This window comes from Podarcis raffonei, chromosome 4, assembly GCF_027172205.1.
Source record: "Podarcis raffonei isolate rPodRaf1 chromosome 4, rPodRaf1.pri, whole genome shotgun sequence".
Taxonomy (NCBI): Eukaryota; Metazoa; Chordata; class Lepidosauria; order Squamata; family Lacertidae; genus Podarcis; species Podarcis raffonei.
This window is the reverse complement of record NC_070605.1, coordinates 59,929,402-59,954,036: the sequence shown is the minus strand read 5'-3', so window position 1 is coordinate 59,954,036 and position 24,635 is coordinate 59,929,402. Positions and strand designations below refer to the sequence as shown.

Genomic DNA, 24,635 nt, shown 5'->3' with positions numbered 1-24,635 from the left:
ACCCATCCCCCACCCTCTTTCTCTCTCTATATATAGCATTTTAAGGATGGCAGCATTCTTACAAGCAATGTCTAAAAATGTAGAAAGGAAAATAAACCCAAAGACATAGGCACCTATAGAGCTGCTTTGCTAATAAGTCTGATCTCCAAACTATTTGTACATATGACTATTTTCACCTGAAGTCTGTAAGTCCCTGTGATTTACCAGCTCTAAATGCCAGTTTGTTTTTCAAATATGGGAATGCATCACAAAATATATATTCATAACATTAAAATGCAAAGTTCAAAAGCAGCCCTGAAATGAAGCGTGTCCACACTCTGCCAAAGCTGTGCCGGTAATTAACCTTCCTGAAATGGAGCATATATGTTAACTTTGGCTGTGTATCGGGGTATCTATCCCCATCCCCCACTACTTACTCACGATCCCCATCCTGCAAAGCACATCAAGAACTGACTTCTTATTGAAAATGATTGGCGCCTATTCAGGCTCAAGGTTATTAACTTACAGGGGTTTATATTGTTTCTTTCCTAGCCCTGCTCACAAAATATACTAATTGCACGCTTGAATAAAGAAACAGAACAGAGAGCCTGGAGATATTTCGACATGTTGAGAAGGAACACAAAGAGAGACTCCAACCACGTGCACAGTTAGAATTATGTGTGACACCAAGCATCTTCCACATTGTAATTCAGAGTAGTGAACTTCAGAAACAATGCTTGCCTCGTATCCCAGTCGGGCTGCCCTTTGCAGAAGAGTTTCTCCAGCATTCTTATTGACAATAAGCCTTCGGGCTTCTGGCGGCATGGGACGACTTGGGGGAGTCTCCTGAGGGGCACTTGCAATCTGCAGCTGTGAGGGCTGAAGAGACAGGCAATAATGAGGGACTCTGCTGCTGCAGGCGATTGTACAATGCCTGCTCATGTGATTTGACTGGCGAAGAGTCACAGTCTGAAGGAGCCTCTGGTCGCTTCCAGATTCTCCTCATTAACTATGACCTGTCAAAATCATTACTGGATTCCACACCCCACCCATCCATCCTTAATAATTCATTGAAAATCCATTTTCCTTTCTCTCTCTTTTTAAAAGTGTAGTAGTGTCGACTTCTAGATTTATACCATCTAAAAGTTTTAAGATCAAAATCCTGAAAGAATCTGAGGAGCCCTCACGGATTTGTCATGGAGTAAAGTGGATTGAGCACTGCAGAACAATACAATGTGTTTTAAAGTAAACAGAAAGGGCTTGGAAGGGCCACTACATAAGACAACAAGCTAAGCGTTTAAAGTGGCTGATATTAGCCAAACCTGAAATATTAGTGGGACAACTGGGTTTGAATAAAGATACCTTCTCCTCAGCACTTTCGAGATCAGTGACATCATCTCCTGTCAGGGATGACCTCCTTCTCCTCTCCTGCAGTGCCAAATGTTTTGTTTTACACTGACGTTTCCCTGGTGGCTTCTCACAGTCGCCATGTTTCTGCAGCAGGGATGCAGCTTGGAAATCTTCTTCCTCGTCTGTGCACAGCACATCTGTCTTCCAGTTTTCTTTCATTTTCTGCTGCTTGGCAGCCAACCTTGAAACTGGAGTACAGCTTGGCTGGGCTTGCCTTTTGCTGTTTATATTGGTAGATGAAAGGGTCTTCATGTGCGGAGATGCTGGGAATGGAGGGATACCTAAATGGGGAGGAAAGGCATCGTACATTGCATAGTGTGTTGAAAGGAAAGAGAACACACACACACACACCTAACACATGACACATTATTTTAAAACTTTTACATTTGCATTAAGCAATTCCACATTTGGACTATAAGCGATAAAAAGTAATTGTAATGGGCAGGTACATCTGCTAAACAAAGTTTGCTGTTCCGAGATCTAAGCACAGTAAACAACCACACAGTCTAGCACTGCACCATCTAAGCATCGTGGCAAAGTAGATATGAATCAGGCCTCCTTCTCAGTGTACTTCTTTATATGGATGCAGATGAGAGAAGAGGCTTCCTTACCTGTAATGACATGCTAGCAAAGTGGGAATATACTGCTCTTTCAGGTATAGAACTGCTGAAACCTTTCCACCTCAGGAAACCCATTTTTGCTTTTTGTAGAGCAGAGTGGAGTATAAAATTCAAAGGACACCGAAACGGTTTCCATAATCAGAAACGCTGGTTGAGTGCCCAATTCCCATTTCTGCCTTTGAAAAAGTCTCCCTTTGTGCACCAAAAATGAGGAAAGCATTGGGTCTGTTTCTTGCAGCATTCTGAAAAGGGATTCATAGATCCAAACAGCAATTTCTCAGTGTTGTATGGCTCTTAACCATTAAGCAGCTGTCTCTCCTGTTTGCTGCATTGCAAGGACCTAACTTTCAAGAGTTGCATTTTGCAAGGATGTCGTGTACAGAAACAGGATATATTGACCCTAAGTGACCTTTTCAGCTTCTCTAAAATACCAACAATGCATTTCTCATAGCTTCAATGTTCATTCCACTTTTGTAACATTCTACTGACCATGCCTGAAGAGAGAAAAGGATTCCCTAAGACATGAAGGAAATGTAAAGGAAGCAAAGAGGTTCATGATGAGTTTGTTTACATGACAATTTTCAGGTAAGAGGAATCAGAACTAAACTTCTTCAGAACCCAAAAGGGACCAACAGAACAAATGAAATGGAAAAAAATGAATGACTAGCTGTGGTTTTAGAGTAAGAACAGTACAGTGGTACCCCGGGATGCGAACGGGATCCGTTCCGGAGCCCTGTTCGCATCCTGAATGGAACACAAAAGACGTGACGGCGCGTCTGCGCGTGTTGCGTTTTGCCGCTACCGCGCATGTGCGTGATGTCATTTTGAGCGTCTGTGCATGCGCGAGCGGCAAAACCCGGACGTAACACGAAGTGCATTCAACTCAAGGTATGACTGTATCTGAATTCACAGTGCATCAGATCAAGGTTTCTTAAATTCTGTTTCTGTAAGATCAAGCAATGTCTGAATGGAATAGAAACTCATGAGTCTGATCTGTCTATCTAATGAAGGATTCTCTCTCTTGTCTGAAAAAAACTTTTTAAGAAACGTATAAGAAAGTGGTGAATCCTCTAGCTGTTGTACACTTAGGCCTAGTTTTCACCAGGGTGAAACTTGTGGCTGGACTTTTCAGGCAGGAAGTAGGGGCTTGCACTTCAATGTTCCTCTGTTCCAAAAATAAATAAATATCCCCATACCTGGAAAACTAGCATGTTGCAAAGAAGGCTCATTTTCCATAAGATTGCTTTCCGGGCGCAGGGAGTCTTTTTGTATGGGAGAACATTCAACAATTCAGATCTCTGCTCTCAATAACAGAATTTTCTCCCATATAAAACCAAAAAACCAAAACTCTGCCTATCACGGTCTGAAATGGTAGAGGCCAAACTATGTGTTACATTAAATGCATGATTTGATTTAATATGTTTCAGGTTTTGTTTTTATTTTAAGACACAGCAGCTGCGATCTGGAGCACAGCACATGGGAAGGGCATTGACCCTTTCCCCCTGCACCACGGTCCTGATTAAAATCCCTCCCTTCTCCAGCTGCTATTTGCTCTTACAGGGAACCTGCTGTTGGTACCTATAGCAGCTCTGAGGAGTGATATTAGTCAGAACAACAGTGTAAGGAGAAAGGGTTAAAGAAGAATTTAACATAACATATAATTTGATCCTCAGAAGCTCTTTCCCAAAGAGCTCCCAGTTGGAGATGAAATCTTATATTTCAATGTATACCTGTACTTAAAGGTTTAAGGCAATGTAAAGAATGGCAGAGAGCCCTGGGGAGATACGTCTGGCAGGGAAAAAGACCGCGAATAAAAATGAAAATACTGGTAGATAGAAAGGAAAGAGGGGGCTTTTCCCTACCGGATTTGAGCCTATATTATGAAGCGGCATGTCTACTGTGGCTAAAAGATTGGATTAGATTGGAAAATAGAGACATATTGGATCTGGAGGGCTTTGATAATAGGTATTATTACCTATGGTATGAAAAGGTGAAGGTGCACAGGGGCTTCCTAAACCACATTTTCAGGGGACCAATATTTCAGGTATGGGAGAGCAATAAAAATCTATTGGAAATGAAGACCCCCTGGTGGATCTCACCAATAGAGGTGTTAACTATCAAGAAAACTAATATGGAAGAGAAAAATGCCACTTATGAAGAACTTATAAGTAAAACAGAACAAGGTATTAAACTTAGACCGTATGAAGAGATAAAAAACCTACTCACTGGCTGGTTGCAATACCACCAGGTGAATGATTTGTTAAAAGAAGATAAAAAGATAGCAGGATTTGAAGATAAAAAATCTAAGTTCAATGTGGAGGTTGTTGAAGGCAAGAGTAAAATAGTGTCTAGGATATATGATATGTTACTCGAGTGGTATACAAAAGACGAGGAGGTGAAGGAGGCAATGACTAAATGGGCGATAGACATTGGTCATAATATCGATTTTGAAAGGTGGCTGGAACTATGGAACTATGGAATAAAAATATAAAGTTTACAGCGTGTATGGCACTGAGTGAAATCTTATATTTCAATGTTATAGTGGGTTTCTATAGATTTTTATTGTGTATGACAGCTACGTTGCTTGTCGTTATATTTAAATTGCCATTTTATTTCCTGTGAACTGGTTTTCAGTACAATCTATGTGTAGAAGTTGCAGTATATACAAAAGTGACGACGACTAATTAGGAAAGAGAAGAAAGAAGTGGTAAAGCAGGCTAGGTAGAAGAACTCAGCTAGTCTGCATTTAACCACAAAGCAGAAAAGATTTGGGGAAAGACACCTGTGCACCTATCCTGGCATAAAGAGAATGGAACACAAGGAGGCCTCTTCCTTCCCTCCAGCTTTCCAGAGCAGGGAAAAATTAACTCAGAAGTTCAAACCTAATGGAGCAGTGAATTCCCACAAGTGGTTAAAAGACGCAGTACTCTTCATACTATCTTCCTTAATCTACACTCATTCATACGTGTCAAAAATTGTTATGAAATCAAAATCATTCCTGGCTGGTAAAGATGAAGGGGGGGACTGTTATGAAGTCAAAAACTGTTAAGAATATCAAAAAGCAAAAATGACCAAAAAGAACCTACAGACAAAAGTATTTTAGGTTTTTGGTATTCTCTTCCCCGCCCCCGCCCCCCCAATTTGAAGCGGGGAGGGAATCACACGACACAGACAGCACACACATCTAGGATGTGGCATTAAAACACAATTAGCACCACACACTACAGATTTGGCAAAACAAGCATAAGTGGTTTAATAGTGGCACTTTAAGTCCTTTATATGATCATAGTAAAATTTTATATTATATATAATATAATATAAAACTTCTACCCAAAAAACTACTGACAGCTTCTTAGCACTGGTGGCAGCATGCGTCACTAAGTAATGCTAGATTTCCCTAGTAATCTCTGCATACCTTGTTCATTGTCACTTGTTTTGAGGGACTCTTCAGACCAACTTCTATTGCTTTTGACCTCTGACCTTTTCTTGGTGTGCCTTTCTTCTGTGCAGTCTTTGACCTTTGCAGTGGCCTCTGGCTGAACAGCCTCAGCTAAATCTTTCCTGCTTTGCCGGCCCAACTTGCCGGGTGGGGATCTCTCTGGTGACACCTGCTGCTCCCACAGTTCCCTAAGATGCTGCAGGTGACGCTGCTTTTTGGGATGGAGCCCTGTTAATTCAATGCACACCTTCAGGTTGGTCACCTCATTACAATTGGGCTCTTCTAAGTGGTTAGAGGAATTGTTTGTCATTTCCCTCTCAGGCCAGTCATCTAATGGAAAAATAACTAAAAATTAATCAAAAGGCCCTCAACTTGAAACAAAAGCTATAGTTCACTTGTGGGGCAGATTGTTTCAGCTTCACCACCACACTATGCATTTTTAAAAGATTAGCTCAGGAGGGGTTTGCATGCACTACAGCAATTTGCATTGGCCAAAGATTACGTTGTCCAATGACTATTCTTGTACCTTGTAGGTACCCAAACATAATTCAGGCGAGGATTTGGGATTGGCACAACACAGGTCATAAATGGACATAGGTTAATCCAAAGAGTGTTCACTTCACAAGCCATGCCTTAAAGAGTGACCAACTTGGCCGGGTTACCTTTGGAGTTCTTCCTCTTTTTTGCTTTTGATGCAAATTCATCTTCCTGCTCCTCTACAAAGTTTTCTTTAAGGCTTCCATCGTTCTGCATTTTCTCACCAGAATGTTTACGCTTCCTGTCCTGGTGGGGGCACAGGGCCTGGTTGACATCTTCTGCGGACTGGTCGCTGGCCTTTTCATATACAGTAAGTCTCTCCACACAACTGTCTGCTGGAGGACCTTTCTCCTCAGGAACTTCAAAACCGTGGTCCTGGGTGCTCTCTGTATTATGAAAATCACCTTCATTTAAAACAAAAAAACCAAAACAAAAAACAAAAAGGGTTACCACATCACTAACTCAACGAGCATCTCGCGCAATTGCTTCCATCTCTTCGGAGCAATTGTAGCACCAAGTACGTGCTTGTAAAGAGAATTTACAAAGTAGATGAAAAAGTTTAGACACAACTATGGATTTTGGTAAGGATGAATATTATTACATCAAGGACCAACAGGAAAACTAGACATACACTAATATTGCTGGTATTTCACTAGGAAAAGTAGGTATGATGCAAAATATTGTTTTTCTCATGATGCAAAATAACCAGTTGTCATGAATTAATTCTAGCGCTCCAAGTCAAATTTGCAAACCCAGGGAATGAAAGACGTGTGACGATACACCATAACCTGAACTGCTGGAAACACATATTGCAGGGATGGGAAACCCTTTTCTGTTGAGAGTCACGTTCCCTGGAGAGTAATTAATCAGGGGCCACATACTGAGGGCCAGAGTGAAAAGTGAGAAGGGCCAATCTGATTTGCTCACTCTCTCTGCTTCCCGCCCCTGCAACCTGCATGAAATTAGGCTGACGCTGAAGGTGGCCCTCTCTGACCTATGACACCACCAGTATCCACGTATTCGGGGATTTAGTAGTGCAGTTAACATATTGCAATGCCACTCGTCTTCAAAAAGTCTACAACTTTCTTCCTTTTGTGCAGCAGGCCTTGAAAACCTGGCTGACATTTTGTTTCCTCAAGGTTATGCTTAACCTTAGACAAGGATATATACAATATAACAAAAACCACAGTCTTCAACCAACAGACAAACATTTCTGAACTAGACCTAAAAAAATCAAAGTTGTATATCAACAATGAATAAGAAGGATCCCACGCCTTGAACCTGAAATTTTTAAGATTTAAAAACTTTTTTCCGCCCTGTGCAATCCTATTAAAGCTTCTTTGCCCCTCCCACATTATCTTTCTCTGTAGATAAGGATTTTTTTAAAGGATGCAGCCCAAGCCCTCTTCTCATGTATCTGCCTCTGGTCTCCTTTGTTCCCACCCTCCCGCACATTCCTCCTCTAATTTATCCCATCAATCTTATCACCCGCTTAACTTCCTCCTCTTCCATTTTGCTGCCTGCCTTATCTTCTCCTTCCATCAGCCCCCTTCTTAAAAGTTTGTCTGACACCTGCTACTTCAAAAAGCAGACTGAAATGAGTTTTGAAACCCAGAAAAGGAAGATTATAAAACAGTGAGGGTTAAACTGAGCCAATTTACAGGAGCAGCTCGTTTACATTGAAACTTGATGATGTCAAAGCACAAGAATCTACACAATATTTAGTGTTGTTGCTATTATTATGAGTTAGATTTACATGCAGATAAAACTGAGAGCAGATTAATAGGACTAGGTTACCCTCCTATCATAATATTTTTAGTTACATTGAAACAAGTTTTGCCTGGGACTGGTTTATAGGAAGGGTTCAACATGTATTGAGATTACATGTTGATGTTGTGAAGAGAACAACATCATGCTCCAAACATTAGCTTTGATGAACTCATGATGACCAGCAATCTAAACAGGTGTTTCCCTTAACACAGTTCTAGGCGGTTCTTAGTGTGAGATATTTTTTTTTAAAGGGGGTGTATATCTCAAGATGACACACAATATGAAACTTCCTTTTTTGGCATGTGTGATTTTGCTGAAATATATGATCTCTTACAGATAATGAAGAAAATGAGGTATAAAAATTTGTTTGCATTAAAAAATGATGAGCAAGGCACACAACACTGGATCAAATCTACAAAACATTTGGATTTGCAAACTTGGAAAGAAAGAAAATACTACAACTTATTTTTCCTCTGATATAAAGACTTGACTGGTGGTATTTCATAGTCTTTATTATTCAATGTTCTATTGACTGGATGCTGGAAGAAAGCATTCGCTCTAATTTTGTATAAAGCTTCATTAGTGAATACTAGCAAGCTCCTTGCAAATATTTAGAGGATTGGGATGTTGCTAGCCCAGAGAAAAGTCCATGTTTTGAAGATTATAAGTAAACCTGAAATATGACTCTAGAGCAGGGGTCAGCAAACTTTTTCAGTAGGAGGCTGGATCCACTGTCCCTCAGACCTTGGTGGGGGACCAGACTATATTGGGGGGGGAATGAATGAATACCTATGCCCCACAAATAACCCAGAGATGCATTTTAAATAAAAGCACACATTCTACTCAGGTAAAAACATGCTGATTCCCAGACCGTCCGCGGGCCAGATTTAGAAGGCGATTGGGCCGGATCCAGCCCCCAGGCTTTAGTTTACCTGCCCATGCTCTGGAGTATTAATTCATAGTTACATAAGAATTTTGCAAACCGGGCTTAAACCAATAGACCAACCATTTAAACAAAGCATTTAAACGAAACACTAAAGCATACAACCATCAAGCACAGCTCCCATATAACCATCATTAGTTCCAATGGGCCTTGAATAACAAGAGCTCCAGTGGACCTCAGATAGATTACACTCCAGGCTGTTAACCTGTTTTTGACCTGAACCATAACAAAAATCTGCTGAATAGGTTCTCTACCATTTCCTCTGATGCAACCACCTTCTCACTTAGGCTGATTCACATCTCTAACCCAAATCCTAAGTCCAGTTTCTAAAACAAGTTCAGGTGTTTGGACCAACCCCTAACCCCCATTCTATCAAGAGTGGATTTTTAAAAAACACATTATGCCCACGTGTGTGCTACACTTGCAGTTCAGAATCAGCAGTAACAGAAGGGCCCAGAGGGAGGGGGGCAGGAATACACACAGGGATTTGGTCAACAAACCAGTATCTATATGAAATTGAAACAGGGCTAAAAACAAAACAAAACTCAACTGACTGATAAGTCCAACAGCTAAGAAGTCAAATATAAGGGGGAGTTTCTGTTCTACCACAAGAGCCTGATAGAAGATGACTTCACTAAACTTTTTTATTAGCATTCCGTACCAGTTTGCTACCTACTGAGAATCTGTTTGGGGAGGCGGGGAGCTTTAAATCAAAGACAGTTCTTCTTACAGATAAGAAAGCACACAGGAATATCAGCATAAAACAAGCTCATATCCCTCCTTGAACAATCTGGGAATTCCCTATATCTAAACATCAGGCAAAAAGGAGACCCTGAATTTACAGAGATGGTCAAGTAACCATCTGCTGCATGTGTGTGTTTTATGCAAGCATTCCTTACAACTCCTCAGGATAAGGCCATTTCAGATCTTTCTTGCATTCCAAATCTACCACCACAAATTGCATGCATCTTCCAGCTTCAGTCCAACCATGATAACACAGAAACTAAAATACAACCTTGCATTCCACAGCAAGAATGAAAATAGTCTACTTCAAGGACTGTTTGTTGCTCAGAGTACACTTATCATACTTGGAGCAACAAATAATTTTTAACTTTGCTTAAGTACACGTGAAGGGGACGCGGGTGGCGCTGTGGTCTAAACCACAGAGCCTAGGGCTTGCCAATCAGAAGGTCGGTGGTTTGAATCCCCACGACAGGGTGAGCTCCCGTTGTTCGGTCCCAGCTCCTGCCCACCTAGCAGTTTGAAAGCACGTCAAAGTCCAAGTAGATAAATAGGTACCACTCCGGCAGGAAAATAAAAGTGTTTCCATGCGCTGCTCTAGTTTCGCTAGAAGAAGCTTAGTCATGCTGGCCACATGACCCGGAAGCTGTCTGCGGACAAACGCTGGCTCCCTCGACTTATAGAGCGAGATAAGCGCCGCAACCCCAGAGTCGTTCATGACTGGACCTAATGGTCAGGGGTACCTTTACCTTTACCTTTAAAGTATATGTGAACAGGAAACAAGCAAGTTCACTTCATTATAAAAATGAAGTCCTTTATCTTCTTCAAACATGGTAGCAGACACGTTTCCTTTCTTAAGTTTAGTTCTGACCCAGGGAACTTCTTTAGGAAATGTTATTAGACCACCCAGACTCTAAAATTATCCAGTGTCCTCATCCAAAAGTAAATCACAATTGGCAAAAGGCAGCCTATGTTAGTCACAGCTAAGCCCAACTTAGAGTATATTCCTATGGGTCTGAATTTAATGGAAGTTACTTCTCAGGGAAACTTACACCAGAGTAAATACCCTAGGACTATACACCATTCACATGCACTCTTACCTGCACTGGAAATAAACGGGACCCAAACTACAATCCTATGACACTTACCTAGAAGTAAGCGCCATTGAACTCAATTGGGTTTACTTCAGAGTATGCACTGAAAGTCACGTCTTATCTATTGAATAGGTATAATAAATATATTACCCAAGTTTAGGGATAGGGAAGAAATTTGTTTGGTTTGAAACTAATTTTCACTTCCTGAATCCATATGAAAACCAAAGCACAACTACTCATCAAATTTCATTCTTTTCTGAATTTTACAGTGCAGCTCTCCAACCAAAATATGCATACAAAAATGTGTATTGAGAAAACCACAAACAAAAATGCTTACGTTAGTAAAGATAACATTAAAAATATATTACCTATGGGGAAAGTGCTTGCAAAAAATATGTATAGTAAGAGAACTTATTTCTTGCAAATTAAAAAAACACACATGAATGACAACAGAAATTGGCCAAACAGAATTTAAGATTGGAAAAAATAAGAAATCAAAATTGACAGAGTAATACATCCCTATTCTGAGCCCTACATGAAGGAATACAAACTGTCAGCTACCCTATACTTCTGCCACATGCAGGATGTTTCCACCTTTGTTTATTTCTCCCTCCACAACAAATCATGGATTTGGCTTTTTTATCACTGCCAAACATGCAAGACAAATACCGTATTTTTTGCACCATAACACTCACTTTTTTCCTCCTAGAAAGTAAGGGGAAATGTCTGTGCGTGTTATGGAGGAAATGCCTACGGGTGGCATGCCTACGGATTTTCCTCCTCTAAAAACTACGTGCGTGTTATGGTCGGGTGCGTGTTATAGAGCGAAAAATACGGTAAATGTTTGTCACTTTGCATTTTCATTGTGCTTAACAGTCTTGTTCATTCTGAGCAATCTCCCCAAAATGGCCTTGATCTTCCCAAAATGAGACAAATGAAAAGTATCTGTCAGAGCAATGGAGAAGCACTGAATTAGTCTGTTCCTCCCAAAAGAATGAACAACTTCTGTGTATGTCTCTTCCTCATGAACCTTATAAAGCAGCAGAAAGAGAAGGACAGCCCTGGAAAAATATTCCTAGACAGGTTGAACTTATTGTAGAATGAATGGAAAATATCAGAAGCACAATGTCAAATGTAGAGATCATAATTTAGTCCCCACCCACTTACCCAAATCTCCTAAATTCTTGGGTTAAAAATAAAGAAGTTTGGTTTGAGGAACCCAGATATCTCCAACATGCTACGGATTCATTCTCAATATAATTCCTAACAGCCTGACAGATATAAGCATTTCTCTTCTGCTTGCCGTACATTATACCCACTGTTCATAAATTCATTTTAAATAACAAGTGCATTTTAAAATCATCTACTCCAATGTTTTCTTACATTCTGGTAGTTGAACAACACTTATCTCCTGAATTAAGGTTGATATACATCACCCTTACACCTGAAAAATGTTTACTTCTTTAGAGGTTGAAGGCAGGAGTAACAATTATCCCCCTCACTGTGCCTTTGTCTCAACAGGGTCATGAAGCCAGGGGTGCTTCTTGACCAGAAGGGCCAGCTTAGAGCAGCAACTCTTGCAAAGATGCAGTTGGTAGCCTCCTCTTGAGCTTGAGTAATGCTGCTGAATTTCTGCATGAGGAATGATTGAAAGATCCAATGACATCTGAAGCAGAGATGCAAGAGGACCACTTGCCAATCAGCAGAGGCTGATTGGAAGGAGGCAAGTCCACAGCAGTGAATCATGCAGAGACCCAGCCAGAGCTTCCTCTGCAAATGAGGACTTGGTGCTTGCAAGAGCTTTTTAATTGGTTAATTTATTTCTTGCAGCAGACAGGTAGTTTAGGAATCATCCTATACTTCAGCACTCTACTTTCTAAAACAAATAGGAAAAGGGTTATGGATCTCACTGCTTTTGCTACATGGCCTGCGGGGAAGATTCATTGTTCCACCAGTTGTCCCACTTTAGGTTTCTTGGGTGCAGAACAGTGGTCATGCTGCAGCAGCTAAAGCCTTAAAAAGGGTCAGGATGCCTAAAAATTATAGTATTTCTCAAAGAACGAATGACACTTCCTTTTAGCACTATTAAGCCACCATGCCCATTTCAAATGGATCCATATACCAGGCTGCTTAAATCATTCCTCTGCTGAACACATCCCATAATTTATCACATTTGTGGCAAAGAAGCTCTCCATAGCAACGTTTACAAGTCTCCTTGGCAACAAAGCAGTTTTTGCTATGGCTCTCCCCGTTCCTCCTGATTTTTAAACTCCCTGGAAAAAAGAATACAGAGGCTTGCCTCTCATTTCGGTTTTCGCATTTTCAGGTTGGATGTACCTGGCACCGTTTGGCCCTCTACCACCCCCCCAAAAAAATTATGCAATTCACTGATAGAGAATTGCTACGCATTTTCAAATGCAGTGGAAATATCCTGGAGGTCAGATGAATCATTGGTTTTAGGAAACTTTCTCTCTGTGCCTCAGTTCTAAGTCTGCTTCAGTACATGTGGATGCATGGATAAAAATTATTTAAAATGAAATAAATTTGCACCAATCTGTCTGCAGGCAGCACAATGAACATTGCTGTAATTTGTTTTGCACCACTGCACCAGAAAAAACATTCAGAGCGCACTTAAGAGAATGAAAATAATTAGCTGATTATTAAGGATGAATCTAGAAAACAGAAATTAATACTTTGACCAATCCTATGAGAGCCACTGCTTTTATTCAGACCATTTAAACTTAGCAACCAGACCTAGGAGTTGGGCATTGCAGAAACTTGACTCAAACTGCCGGCAGGTGTTACAGCCTTTCTTCCTGTATATTAGGCATGTTCTAGGCTGCACTTGAGCAGGCAGATACTTCTACCTCCCCAGCATTTTGCTGTTTTGAATGAGACACTGCCTGAGTGTGGCAGTTCCATATGCACACCACAAAAGACTCCACTCATATAAATTCACAGTAGCCCAACTACTCTTGCTGTAAGGAAGGGAAGTACAGACAGTTACCTGCAGACATGCAATCTCTTCCTAGCCTAGACTTTCCCTCTCACCATTTCAGGTCTGCTGCAGTGATCCAAGTGGCTGGCCTCTAGCACCACCTAATCCTAGTTGGAAGATGCTTGAGCAAGTGGCTCCCCAAAGGGTTTACTCTGCCAGCACAACTCTGAACTGAAAAAAGGGTTCCTATGGAGTTTTTTAAAAACCACCTGGACCTCATAGGTTCCCCGCCCCACTCACTAATCACTCATGTGGCTGCATGTATGGAGTGGGCCCACAAACGGAGGAAAAAGGACCACCTGTGTTCAGGTAATCAGGAGCACTGAGAACCAATGGGGCATCTTACTTCTCCACAGACTTCCTGCTTTGGCAAGAACCTTCCCTTGGAGAATTTAAGATATGCCAAAGCCTTTCATGGCCTCAGCTAATTCCACTTCAGTCAGAGATAAGGAAAATCACCAGTACTCAGTCTTTTACTATCACATCTAACTTTGTTTTGCTGGTATTTGGGGGGGAAAGGTGGAGAAAAGAATGCTTTTTACCAGGATTTTTTATTTTTAACTTGTTTTTTTTTAATAATAATAAAAGTTTGCCATAGGTATGTAAGAGCCCCAAAGGAGGCAGCTAGCAGTTCCCATAAGGGCCTGAGAACATTCTGTCCAATCTCAGATCTATAAACGAAAAAAGCAAAGCAAAGAAATCTACCAGTCCAGAAGGTAACAGGCAGCAGAATTAAGTGGTAAAGTGGACTATAATATAGCACTTCAGATGGCAGGTGAGGTTACCATTTGTAAATGCCCGCACCTCACAGGGAAAAAAACCCTAACAGAGTAGAGAGAAAGGATCTCACTGTCCTCTATAGTTTTCCAATTGTAGACCATTGTATTTGAGGGTCTTTTTACACATAGAAAAATCTTCAAAAAAGAAACCTCACCTCACTATAGTCTGTGTACAATCCATTCTGTTGTACGTGTAAACCCCCTTTCCAAGTCACACTGTACATAAGAAAAGTGAACTCTCAGGACCCATCTTGATGTAGCCAAAAGAACCACCATCCACACACAAGAGGGAGGTATCAAAAGTCTTGTGGAAGCACCAAGATTTGTGGACATACAACAAAAAAATATTTAGGGGGCGGGGGAGGAAGGGAATGAAAACCACCCAAAACAGCCCAACAAGGACAGAGCTTGCTCAATGGCCACAAAAAAATGAAAGTCTGGCGAGGGGCAGAAAATTGGGGAACAGGCAGAATGGAGACCTTTGGGAGAGACATGGCTGGCTGGAATCCTGAATAGGAATACTCCACATTGCAATGTTTTGTTAAGCTCCCAGCTATGCTACTAAAGATCAAAATGTTCATCCAGATTTAAGGCTCTCAAGACTGACTATAAATGTGATAACATTAGATGTAAGACACTGACCAACTGAATAAAAGCAACTCTCCATGGCAAAAGCTGAACCTGAAAACTTTCTGACCATATCAGGTACTTATGCCAATTGGCATGATGAATGTCAGGTGCTTAGGTTCAAAATGCCCTGAAGTACCAAAAACCTAATGCTAAAGGCTTTCTGCTTAGCTGTCTTTACTAGCTGCTGTTTCAAGGAGCAAAAAGTGAATAGACGTGGCAAATTTTGTAGTGATGCTGTGAAAACTTTCCGTGCTTTGCAGGAATAGTAACCATAGACATCACCACATCAAAGAAAAATGCACTTTTAAGCATCTTGTCTACCACATTGGTTTTAATTTGTTTATTAATTTTTAAAAACTTTATGCAATCAGCCTTCCTTTACCACCTTCAGACGGCTTAGTCTACAGTAGTCTCATTTTTTCATTTTGCTGAAATCAATACAGTCGTACCTTGGTTCGTGAACGCCTTGTGAGTCAAACGCTTTGGCTCCCAAACGCCGCAAACCCAGAATTAAGTGTTCTGGTTTGCAAATGTTCTTTGAAACCCGAATGTCCAACGTGGCTTCTGTGGCTTCCGGTTGGCTGCAAGAGCTTCCTGCAGCCAATCAGAAGCTGTGCTTTGGTTTCTGAACGTATTGGAAGTCGAATGGACTTCGGGAACAGATTCTGTTCAACTTCTGAGGTACCACCGTATGTCTATTTCCTAAGGCCTAAGCAGAACAGAATTGACAAGATTCCAGCCTTTGTGTGTCGAAACTTTTTTGCAAAGCTAAGCCCTGTGATGTGCACAAAACTCTTATTTTGTAAACACCTTATCAGTCCACACATAAACAAAAATCACAAACTGCCACGTCAAAGTAACTTGAAGTTAATCACATTACATGGAAGTTAAGAACTGAGCTATATAGGACAGTCACTGTGGGGATCAACAACCCTATGGCACCTTTGCCTCCCTGCAGAGAGAACATTTGATAGTATTTACTATGTGCATCAAGATAATCAGGTAGTGAGTTGTCCTGGCCCCCCTTTCAATGGCCACCAATTGCATGGAGCAGAAGCAGGAAAATTCTCCTGATGGCCCTGATTGATGCAGTGAGTACAGCTGAATCTAATAGCCACAGGAAATGAAAACCTTGCCACAGGATGCCAATCCCCTGGCAACAGCAATATGTAATCTGGCTCCAAGACATAGTGTAATCCATTTTTTCAACTATTTGTTTCTTGCACACAGGTGTTCTAAATACTGCAAATTTTAAAGAACTGATAAAATCCTGTTAGTTCAGCAAACCTAAAAGTGCAGATACTCCACCCCTCTCACCTTTTGCAAAAGCAAATGAAAATAACAGAAAACATACAATGCCCATTTTCATTTTCAGGGACCCTGTTGTACGTTCCATCCTCAAGAGAGCCTAGATTGGTGCATCCTATTTGTGGCACTCATTCCCTAGTTTTAGGCAGGCTATAAAAACTGTTTATACTGCCTGGTGTTCATTGAGTTTGAATTCCACTCTGATTTTTGTTTTGGCCACTCCATTTTTTTAGAGAAACCACTCAATAATAAATAATAATAGTAATAGCAACTACTGAAATCTTAGAGATGTTGTTGGTGTTGTCAATAATAAAAAATAATTTTAGTAACAACAACATCCCAAAGATTTCAGTGCCTTTGAAACAATGAAGCCTTGAAGAATGAGGCATCATAGCAGGGAGTAAATGTCAACTTGGAAGAAAAAAATGCCACTGCTGGATAACGTAAAGTGTCAAGTTACGCTCAATCTTACATAAAGCTTGACACTTGCATGCATACAAGAACAGTTGCAGTGGAGTAAATAACCTGAATTGTGTTCCTAGATAACCCATTCCAACAGAATTCGTCCTCACATCTGCATCCGCAGGATCACAGCAACATGGTGCTCCCTTCACAAAACAGATGTTTGCCTCCCCCGCCGCATGATATGCACCCAATCAACCTCCATGTTGAGAGACCTTTTTGTCTCCTTCCTTCTTTTATTCAAACCCTGATTTGTCCTTCCCTTCCTTCCTCACACCATTAGTTTCTGGGGCTCCAGCTGCCTTTCAAAAAGACAGCTCTTCCCTTCACCCTACTGCTTGATGAGGATGTGTATGAATTGCCCCTCCACCCACTGCATCGGCTGGGGGAATAGACAGACTGCAACTGCTTTCCTTTTAACTGAACAGCACTTTTGAGTTTTCAGGGCTCATGGGGAGTGCACTGAAGCACAAGCATTTACTGAAACTGAAGGAAGCCACAAAAAGGAGGAGGAGGAGCAAGCAAGCAGAATGGGGCATCAGGTCTCCAGGTTCAGAAGGAAGCCTAGGATGCATTCTTCAACTACGTGAACTCTGCTGAGCACAGCTGAGAAGAGAAGACTCTCTTCAAGAGTCTTAGACCAGCCAAGTGCTCCCCAACCTTGTTCTATGCTGGATTAACAGTGTTTATCAAATACAGGAAACAACTGGTTTACACAGGGGTTACGTTCCTGCCTGCCCCCTTTCCCCAGGCACTTTCAGGTCACCGCAATGCGAGGTTGCACGTCAATTGGAAGCACGCAAATCATTGCCTGTAGATCTGGATTTTATACATGAATATATGAATTTGTGGCCAACCCATTATGGGATAGCAACTTGTAATTAACATCTCTTATTGACTCAGTTTACCAGCCATGGCAGACCAGCCCCCACAAAGTTACACACACTCTAAAGAACACCCATTTTTCTATTAGCAAGTTTGTGGGAAGGGAGAAGTAATAGGTTCTCATATCTGAAGAGGTTTAGATACACTGAAGCGACAAACCCTCCAATTTTTTGTTCATTGCACACTTACTGCTGCTGAAATCACTAGAAATTAGCAGGTACTTCTTCCATTCTAATGGTGGGAAGAATACAGCCAAAATCAAGAACAAATCACCCCCAATTTTAAAAGGTAATGGGCAGCTGTTGGGGCACGATTGGCTCCACCAGTATGGCCAGGCTGCGTTGGCATCACCACTGCCCAGCTCCCACATCACCCTGGTAAGCAGCAAGCAGCAGTGCTAGCAGGAGTTCAGAATTACGGTGCTGCCACACCAGCTGGCCCTGTTGATTCATGGCATAGTTTTATTCTTTACTGGTCTGATGGAAGTTGACAAGCCTATGAATGGAAAATTTGTGCACAGAACAGTTTGCTGATATGGAGGGAGAGGGCAGGCTTCTACTACACAATACAGATCACCACATTGCAGTGGCTTTCTGCAAAAAAAGCAACAAGACACACACAATGTTAACGTTCACACTCTTCAAATAACTAAATGGAAGGTTTTCTGATTATTTGACTTAGCTCAACCCTCCCATTACCTGTCTTCCTTTCTCCCTGCTTAAGACAACAGAGAACCCACACTAAGACCGACGCAACTTTTAAGCTACACAAACGACGAGCTGCAGTTGACAAATGTTTACATGAAAGAAACTAGTTTTCACTTCTTGTCAAGGGAAACTTAGTGGGCGATATGCAACATTAGTCATATTCAGAGAAGACCCACTGACATCTACTGTTATCAAATGGTCTACTCTATGACTAATGTTGTATATCACCCAGTAGGTATTGCTATGACTGTGCAGCAGCTTTTTGGAGCTGAATGCTTTAACATCTACGTACAGTGGTACCTCGGGTTAAGTACTTAATTCGTTCCGGAGGTCCGTTCTTAACCTGAAACTGTTCTTAACCTGAAGCACCACTTTAGCTAATGGGGCCTACTGCTGCTGCCGCACCGCCGCCACAGTGTTCTGTTCTCATCCTGAAGCAAAGTTCTTAACCCGAGGTAATATTTCTGGGTTAGCGGAGCCTGTAACCTGAAGCGTATGTAACCCGAGGTACCACTGTAATGGCATCGCCATGTTTTGCTCTAAATGACTACAGGAGGCACACAGAAATTTCAAAAAGGCATATAAAAACTTTGCTTACATCTGTCATTGTCATTTTGCCCAGCAATGGCATCTTCCAAAGTGACAGACTTAGGTTTCTTTTCATTATTTCCTTTCAAGTTTTCCCAGTCTGCTTGGCTGAATCTGCAGGCCTCTGGGTCTTTGGTTGCTACGTGGCCTTCTCTCTCTTTCATCTCCAACTCTGAGAAGCGCATCATTGCACGCTAGAAAGAGAATTGATATGGGGAAGAAAGACACCTCACAATAAGAGCTACTTCATTTACCTTACCTTCTATGAAAAGTATTTCCAAAAGAAAATATCTGCTCAAACCCGAAGTTTTGAGATACACGCAATTCTATATAAAGTTTTAAAATGCCATGTGTTCAATATGCAAGGCATGTAGTATCTATGCACAAATGATATACAGTTCTTCCATATATAAAAGTAAATAACATTATATATATATATATTTATATATGTGTATTAAAAAGCATTGTCTTTTGAGAGGTATAACAAAGAAATGAAACATAAACTGTACAATGAATAAAGACGACCATGGCCCACAACTTCCCTTTGTGTACTTGGAAATGAAATTTTAACTCAAAGGTTTATGCAAGATTCTAGTAATAAAAATTTGAAGAACTGACCTCACAGTAAGCAGCAGGTAGACATAAAATACTGTCCTCTTGTAATCCTTCCATCTATGTAATTAAAATGGGCACTCAATGGATCATTTAAATTTTAGATAATTTCATCCATTTTTATAAGCATCAACTAATTCTTTCTTTTTTTAACAACGCAAAACAATTTGGCTTAACTCATTCTTTCACAAATCTAAAAAATAACCTACAATACTTGCCATCATTCAACGTCAAATTCACTACAGCTTCTATTCCTTTAAGCTACATTTCTGCTTGGTAAAGAAGTTGCATTAAACCCGCTAACATATGGCTGCTACTCCTTTTTAATCAAATGTCCTGTATGAAATAATCATCAGAACTTCTGCCTTTCCTTTGTTATTTAATAGTGCTAGCCAAACACAGGCAAGCTATAGCAAACTACCTTTAAAAACAAACATGTCATGCATTCTTCAGCTTCCTTTCACTACTACATGTTATGCTTATGAGATTAAATTATTTGTTACACCAATTAACTACATATAATTCTTATCTATTAATGCTCCAATACCCCTGGCTTCATAGCAGAACCTCAATATACACAAGATTACCACTGCTAGTTAAGTTCAAGATAGACTTACAGAGTTGTACATATTTCATTCTCAACTGTGAACTGTGTTTTTTTAAAAAACTGCTTTGGTAGTTAAGCCTCAGAACTCACCTGCAGAGCCCGCTGTTCTCGACTAAGTTGGCTAGAATCTGCATACAGTTCTGTCGTAACACACTTGAATCGATCACCTACGTAACCAGCAGAGTTTGCGATTCTCTTTGCCAGGTTAGATGGCTTAGGTTTCAGGAATTTGCCGTCATTAGGTTCCGCACCCTCAGTTCCCTCTTTGGCGTATGCCTGACTGACTTCCATACTTGACTGCGTGTTTCCCATACAAAGCTGTTTAGCATCATCTGGCATTTTGCAAAAGGACATAGCTAGGCCATCGTTGCCGTGAGCAGCCTCCAAGAACACAGAGGAAGTGGGAACCGTTAACCTCTCCCTATTCTGGCTCAAGGAAAGGTCCTCTTTCCTTAAGTTGAACATTGATGGGTGTGGGTTCTGGGCTTGCTTGAAGTTATAAACTTCATGGAAATTGCTTCTCCCACAGTCTTCTCTCATCACAATGAAATCTCTGTGGGGGAAGCCTTGTTCTACCTTGTGCTTTGTGGGGTCACTTGCTTGATTACTGCTTTCAACAGGAAAGCTAGGTTTCGTCAGGTTCGTTTCACCTTTCACATCTTGCTCCTCTCTCGGTTCTGCAAACAGGTGCTTGTCACTTTTGGTAGTATTTTTACCATGACTTGAACTTTGGTGCAATTTCACGTTTCTGTCTGCAGGTACTTCAAAATGTAGTTTTGTGCTGGTTTCCAGCATCTCGGGCAATCGGTTTCTCAAGGCAGGGTCTTCATAACGGAGCCGTTCATGCGATCTAGACCTCCTTTCCGATTTCTCATCTTTCAGCTCCAAAGCTGTATGGGGCAGCAGCATTGGGTGTACCATGCCCATACCCAAAGCATCCTGGTAGGTCATGAACTCACCTCTGCTGGCTGGCAGGCTGTATGGAATGGTAGGTTTGGGAGCTAGGTGTCCAGGGAAAAGACTCCCATTGGGTAACAGAACAGGGTGAGGATATACAGGTCCTTTCCCATGTAGAGACAAAGGGCCTATAGCTAAGCCTTCTGGAACTGGATATGGGAGATAGCTTCTCGGATAGGGCAATGGTGGAGATCGGAATGCATCATTGGGAGGGAAAAATATGGAAGTTGGTGCAAGGGTGTTCTCATTTGCTTTGAAGATAGGTTCTGGATTATTGCATTTAGCTGCCTTATTACTATGCTTTGAAGATGCTGCTGCTAAAGGTTGTCCTATGTGCTGTATGACAGATGCAGTGGTCTCTACTGAGCTAGTCGTCTTAGGGCAATCGACATTGGCATTTGGAGCAGGAGAAGCAGATGCTGGGCGACCTCCGCTTGATACAGACCCTGAAATATTACTGACAACTGCGTCTGTACCCCCCATCCTAGGGCAAGAAGAACTCCGTTGTTGTGGCGTCACCCAGTCCAATGCTTTGTTTTTCAACTGCATGTTTTTACCACCGTTATCTTCATTGGGACCTGGACCAGGAACAACCCAGGAGGAAGGCGCCGTGCTGATTATTTCAGGTCTATAGACAGGGCAACCACTTCCAGGAGAAATGGTTTCTTTTGGAAGATCACCTCCGGGTAAAACCAAGCCACTTCCGGCCCTGCTATGAACCAGCACAGTTGGCGCCATTTTCTTAACATGATCAGATTTGGTTGTCTCCATGTCAACAACTTTTGATGACAAATCCAATGGTTTGTCTATAATCTCTTTGGTAACAGTTTGTTGTTTTTCTAACAGTGGAGGGGATCTGCTGTCCTTCCTGTCGTGACCTGTTTTTCTTGCATGCACTGTAGGCTGCTGAGAGATTTCGCCTGTGTCGTGTGTTTTAGGAGCTTTCCCCCCGGAGACTCTTGGAGGAAACTCATTGCTTACATTCACGTATGGCTTTGGGAGTGTAACTGAAGAAGGAGATGTCGAAATCCTGGAAAAGTGTTTCTGAAACTCCGAGTAAGCGTCCCCAACCTGCGTCGGGAGGTGAACTCTAGGTGATGGTCTCGGCGAATGAGACAAGAGAACATTGGGGTCTGTTGGCATATTACTAGCCACTGGCTTTGCAGATTGGACTCTAGGAGGCTTGCTGTTCTGGATATGTGGATAGGCATGAGAGTCCACAGGAGTTCCGGGACCGACTCCCATCTTCCAAGACAAACTCTTTTCTGGACAGTGTCCTAGAGGGGGAATAGCTGGAGCTGCGGTTGCAGCAGAGATCCTCATTGGTGAAGCTAATGATGACGGAATGTGGGGAGCAACGTAATGAGAAGGTGGCAAGTATAAAAAACGTTCACCATTTGTACATACGGGCGAGTAGGTCAGATGCTGTGGCAAGCTGTAATTGGACTGCTGAGGTAGCAAGGCCTTATACATGTTCAACGAATACTTATTTGGTGATTCGAGAAAAGGATAAATAGCACCCTCCATGTAAGGATTTACCCAGGGTAGCCTTAGGTAACTAGCACCATTGACATTGAGAGGACTCGGTTTGTCGCTTGAGCTTCTGTCCAAGCCTAAGGTCTCCCCAGTCGGAAGCGAACTTTTTTGTATTCCAGGTGGCGTTTTGTACATAGCACTGAAGCCATTTGGGGGTTTTCCAGCTGCATTTTCAATTGCTTCAGTGGGATTAGACTTGAACTGCATCTCTGGATTTCTTTCAGGAGCAAATCCAAGGCCAGCAATAGCACTTGTAGCGTCCCGGGGCTTGTCTGAGCCAAGTCCACATAAACTGGAATAGACAATACTGCTGGGGACTCTAAGCCCTTCCCGCATAAGTCCAGACCGGTCCATGCTCAGAGCTGCAAGGCTGTCAATGCGATGCACTGCCGTGGCATCCACCTTTGTGAAATAAGAGAGAGGTGACTTTGGCATTTAGTCAAGTACTATTCAAGACTACAGGTACTTAAAAAAAAACATTGTGGGAAACAAAAGGAAGCAAATACATTGTTTTCATTGTGAAAAACTAATGTGGGCTGATTAAACCGATAAATGCAGAGGAAAAAAGTAAATCAAATTTTAAAATTTTAGCCTGCTTCATTCTTCTGTCTGTGGAGTCTGAGTCCTGCCAAGTTTGATTATTATTTTTTAAGTAAGATTAGTTAAATAGGTCTCTAGATCCTTTCATACTTAGCAAAACATCTACATGGATTTTAGGATAATATCCTTAAATCTTTGCTACTCAACCGTCCCATTTAAAAAAATTGATTTCCAGAACCATGTGTGTACTCGCTTCCAACAAGGGACATTTCATAAGGTATGCTTCCGGGGGGGGGGGGGGGACCTCAGATGCAAAGTTATTTATATTCCAAAAATCATTTAAATCAAATAATGACACTGAGTCTTTTTTTTTTTTTTTACTTCTGTTCCTCTGCTTATTGATAGCCAAAATAAGTGATATTTAGGCTGCAATCCTATATATACTTACCTGGGAGAAAGTCCCACTGAACTCAATGGGGCTGACTTCCAAGTAGACACATATAGCATTGTGCGTTAATAACTTTCACAGGCCAGCAGAGGAGCTAAACTACTGCCTTTCCCAGCATCCTCATATGAACAAAGAGGAGCTTGCGGGAAAGGAGAAAGCAAGATCGCGTCATGTAGTTGTATTACAGGAGACCTCTGGGTATAGGGTGGTGTATAAGTTGGAAGAAGAAGAAGAAGAAGAAGAAGAAGAAGAAGAAGAAGAAGAAGGGAGGAGGAGGAAGAAGAAGAAACAGAAACACTGGTCTCTCCTCTGTTCCAAATGTTTGCTCCTACACAAGATGAGAGAAAGTAGGCTACCCAATTCTAAGAAGCAAAACACACTACAGTGAAAGCAGGCAAAGGCCTTGCCTCCACAGTCCTTCTAAGCCCCAAGAAAAAACAGCAGCCCTGGGCAGTGCTTTTTCCCGGGGGGTACTCAGGGGTACGCAGCCCCAACACCCTTTTTTTCTAGAATAAAAGCATTGGCCCTGGGGCACTTTCTCTCCAATCTCATTCCTAAACACTCAGCCAGCCCGAAACTGCAGATTGTACTAGTTCTAGTTCTTCCAATTTTATTATATTTATATCCCACCATTCTTTCAAGAAGCCTGTGACATCTTTAGGATCATCTTTAGGTGGTTCCTCTCTAGACACTGAAACTATAGCAAAGGCTCGCACACCCCATTCTGTCCATCCAAGGCTACCAGCTGTCAGTCACTGACATTCTCAAAAGGCTAACTGAAATATGCCAAGCAATGTTATTTAGAGCAATCATGACTTAGAGTGTTCATGATGTGCTATTAAGCATATGACGAAGTAAAAAAATGCTTAAGACTCAGATACTAGAAATATATACAAAAGGATGCAACCGTAACCCGATATTTGAATGCCACCTCTGGTTTAACAGCAACTTTCATTAGTCCCAAATAGTTATTTGAAACGGAAGCCATACCACAAAAATCCAGTGAAAACCCTTTTGTCATCAAAGGGAACTATCAGTTTCTTAC

General features: G+C 41.6%; 1 protein-coding gene across 9 annotated transcripts in view; it reads right to left on the bottom strand.

Annotated features, from left to right (window-relative positions):
- Positions 1-24,635, bottom strand: part of BCOR (BCL6 corepressor) — an 88,304-nt gene that overhangs the window by 21,042 nt on the left and 42,627 nt on the right. For 6 of the 9 annotated variants that reach the window (XM_053386919.1, XM_053386915.1, XM_053386923.1 and 3 more), the window contains exons 4-10: positions 20,200-23,004; positions 19,509-19,562; positions 18,901-19,084; positions 6,111-6,389; positions 5,425-5,778; positions 1,342-1,670; positions 721-858 (exon numbers count right to left, since the gene is read on the bottom strand). In XM_053386919.1, coding sequence (XP_053242894.1) covers positions 721-858; positions 1,342-1,670; positions 5,425-5,778; positions 6,111-6,389; positions 18,901-19,084; positions 19,509-19,562; positions 20,200-23,004 — 4,143 coding nt within the window. The remainder of the gene's footprint in view (positions 1-720; positions 859-1,341; positions 1,671-5,424; positions 5,779-6,110; positions 6,390-18,900; positions 19,085-19,508; positions 19,563-20,199; positions 23,005-24,635) is intronic. The other 3 variants (XM_053386922.1, XM_053386924.1, XM_053386921.1) reach the window with 3 other exon arrangements.